The 2,944-nt window shown below is 63.2% G+C and overlaps 1 protein-coding gene across 1 annotated transcript in view; it reads right to left on the bottom strand.

Moving 5' to 3' along the window:
- PDZD7 (PDZ domain containing 7) overlaps positions 1–2,909 on the bottom strand; it is a 6,714-nt gene extending 3,805 nt beyond the window's left edge. The window contains exons 1-7 of the mRNA XM_010194974.1: positions 2,726–2,909; positions 2,440–2,580; positions 1,886–2,060; positions 1,384–1,560; positions 1,016–1,163; positions 724–784; positions 25–275 (exon numbers count right to left, since the gene is read on the bottom strand). Coding sequence (XP_010193276.1) covers positions 25–275; positions 724–784; positions 1,016–1,163; positions 1,384–1,560; positions 1,886–2,060; positions 2,440–2,580; positions 2,726–2,909 — 1,137 coding nt within the window. The remainder of the gene's footprint in view (positions 1–24; positions 276–723; positions 785–1,015; positions 1,164–1,383; positions 1,561–1,885; positions 2,061–2,439; positions 2,581–2,725) is intronic.
- Positions 2,910–2,944: the final 35 nt, after the last annotated feature.

The following is a 2,944-nucleotide window of genomic DNA, read 5'->3' as shown; positions in this document are numbered from 1 at the left end:
CCGCAGCAGCTCGGGGGGCCGCACCATGCGCCGCGTCTCTGGCAGCCCCTCGGTGGCCGGCTCAGTCTGCATGGCCCGCTCAGCACGCTCCCGCGCCCAGCCCCGCCGTGGCCCATCCTCCGTGGAGATGGCTACGTCCACGGTGCGGGTGGGGGTCCCGGGGGTGGCTGTCCCCAGACCATTCACCACCGCTGGCGCTGGCCCCGAGGAGTAGGAGGAGATGGAGGAGCTGGTCTCAGAGGTCTGAGACAGCTGCTGCAGCTGCCCATTGGTCACTGCAAAGGCACAGTGGGGACAAGGGGTTACAGGCTGCGGGACCACAGGGAGGTAGGAGACAGGACACCGGGCATGTGGGGACCCATGCAGTCATGGGGACTGGAGGGCCTGCTGGCCATTGCATAGGGATCTTCATGTCCCCTGCAAGGATGGGGACACATGGGACTCTCCAGGATCACAGGGACCACTGGGCTGCTGGCCATGGCACAGGTCCTTCATGTCCCAAAGAAGAATGTGGGACAGGTGGGACCTTGCAAGGCCATGGGGACTGTGAGGATGTTGCCTGTGGCACAAGGAGCTTCATATCCCTCCAAGGTCATGGGATCCCATGGCACATGGACCTTCTCCCTCCCCACCAGGGCTGGATGCCCCTTTCACAGGGGGTCCCACCCCTCTCCATGCCCCAGTCCAGCGTCCCCATGGGTACCCGCGCAGCACTGTCCTTACAGCGAGTGAGCCAGCAGTACTCGGCCACCAACTCCTTGTAGGCAGGGAATCGGCCAGTCTCCTAGGCACAGGGGGAGAGGACATGGGGGTCAGCATACGCCAGCTGCTCTGGGTGAACCTGATCTGGTACCAGCCATGAATAATGCATATCCCCACCCACATCTGCCTGAAACCCAACCAGCTGGGGCTGCACCAGCCCCATGGGCGCTGGGCCAAGCTGGGGCAGCGCCAGCGTGGGGACGCACCCACCCACCGCCTCATCCAGGGGTCCCGTGGAACTGGGCACTGGTACCTTGATGGTCAGCATGATGTGGGTCTGCCCCTTGAGCACCTCCACTGCCTTGCTATGGCTTATGTCTTCGAACTTGACTCCGTTGGCTGCAAGGACTTGGTCTCCCACCCGAATGCCATTCTGCTCTGCCAGCCCCCCGGGGTCCACCCTAGGGCAGCAGGGGGCAGGTAGGATGGGGTTGAGCCCTCAGTGGAGCCCTGCTCCTGCCCCACAGCTCTACCCAGGTGGCCCCGTGCCCCAGCACCCACAGTGGTGATGCCAGCATTCTTAGGAGGGTAGGAGGCTCAGCGAGGGAGGGGGTGCCAAGCCCCAGCATAAGCAGAGTGGGGATCGGGGCATCCCCCTTATGCCCCACAGGGAAGCCGTACTTGGAGACGTAGATGCCGAGGCCAAACTCCCTGCCGCCACGGATGTTGAAGCCTAGGCAGTAGTCATCGGAGGTGGTGTAGAGGTGGACGATGCGCCGCAGCCCGTCCTCAGAGCCGCTCTCTGATGGCGTTGAGCCGCTTTTCTCCACCACCAGACGCCTGTTCACCACGTCCACCCTGGAGCATGGCCACAGTGTTGGGGGGAGGCTCAGGGGTCCAGCTCTCACCCTCCAGTGGGATGGAGACACTGGTGTTACCCAGTGGATGAGAGGGATGGGGATGGGGGATGCTGAGGATAAGGATGAGGCTTGCAACCACCCTGCCTGCTCAAGACCTTCCTGCCCCACCCTGTGCCCCACCTTGGGCTCTCCCCATCTTCACTGGGGACCTCCGATGCCCCCTCCTACCCTGGAGGTCCCCCAGCATCCCCATCCAAGCCTCCCCACCATGCTCTCCATGGAGCTGGGCTCTGGGATGCAGGCACGGGGAACACCCAGCTCACCATGCTGTCTTCTCTTTGGAGAACTTGATGCCTGGCACGCGGCCCATCCGTCGAACCACCATGCGGAGGCGGTTGTTGCCGGTGAGGACCTTGACAGCACTGCTCATGGTGATGTTCTCCAGGCTCACGCTGTTCACCTCCGTGATCTTGTCACCAACACACAGCCCAGCCTGCTCTGCAAGGGGCATGCAGCTCGGCTGGGCACCTGACCCAGCACGGATGCCTTTGCCTAGCACCCCATCTCCTTCATAAACATGTCCCCAGCCTGACCCGAACCCCATAGGAACAGAGGTGAGGATACCCAACAATTGCACTGTGTCAGACACAGAGGGTTGTCACCTCCCTGTGGCTTAGAGATGGCCTGGCTGAAGCTCAGACCCATCAGCACAGGACTGCCAACTCCCATCCCCAGCCCTTCCCATGAGCAGCCTGAAAATGCTATGGCCAGGAAGGGTGGCGTCACCACTGCAGCAGGGTGACACTGGGAGTTTCCTGAGAGGGTCTTGCTGGCACACGCCTGACCCCACCAGTATCCCTCATCCCATCCCACTTACCAGCAGCGCTGCCCTCCTCCACTTTGCTGACGAAGATGCCCAGCCCATGCTCAGAGCCACCACGGACGCTGAAGCCCAGCTTGCCGTCCACGCTCTTCTCCACCGTGATGGCGTTGATGATGTCGCTCTCATTGCTGCTGGCTGTGGGGATGGGACATGTCACTCAGGCTGAGTGCAGGCAACAGGCAGGAGATGTCTCTCTTGCTGAGGATGTCCCCAGTCCCAGGACAACTCTCCCTGCTCCCAGACCCGGGGAACCTGGGCCGAGGTGGGACATCCCACACACCTTCAATAGGGGTGTTGATGAGGATGACACGGCCCATGGGGGAGGCGGTGCGGGCGCTGCGGGTGGTCCCGTTGAGCAGGCGGTTCTGCTTGCTGAGGAGGTAGCGGGGGGCCAGGCTGGCCTCGCTGCTGGAGCTCCGTGACCGGCTGCCCGACGTCATCCCCGCGTCCCAGACCTGGGCCATGGTGGCGCTGGGCACCCCAGCGTCCTGGCGTCCGG

The sequence above is a fragment of the Mesitornis unicolor genome, unplaced genomic scaffold (assembly GCF_000695765.1).
Source record: "Mesitornis unicolor isolate BGI_N332 unplaced genomic scaffold, ASM69576v1 scaffold40121, whole genome shotgun sequence".
Taxonomy (NCBI): Eukaryota; Metazoa; Chordata; class Aves; order Mesitornithiformes; family Mesitornithidae; genus Mesitornis; species Mesitornis unicolor.
This window is presented reverse-complemented; position numbering and strand designations above follow the sequence as displayed.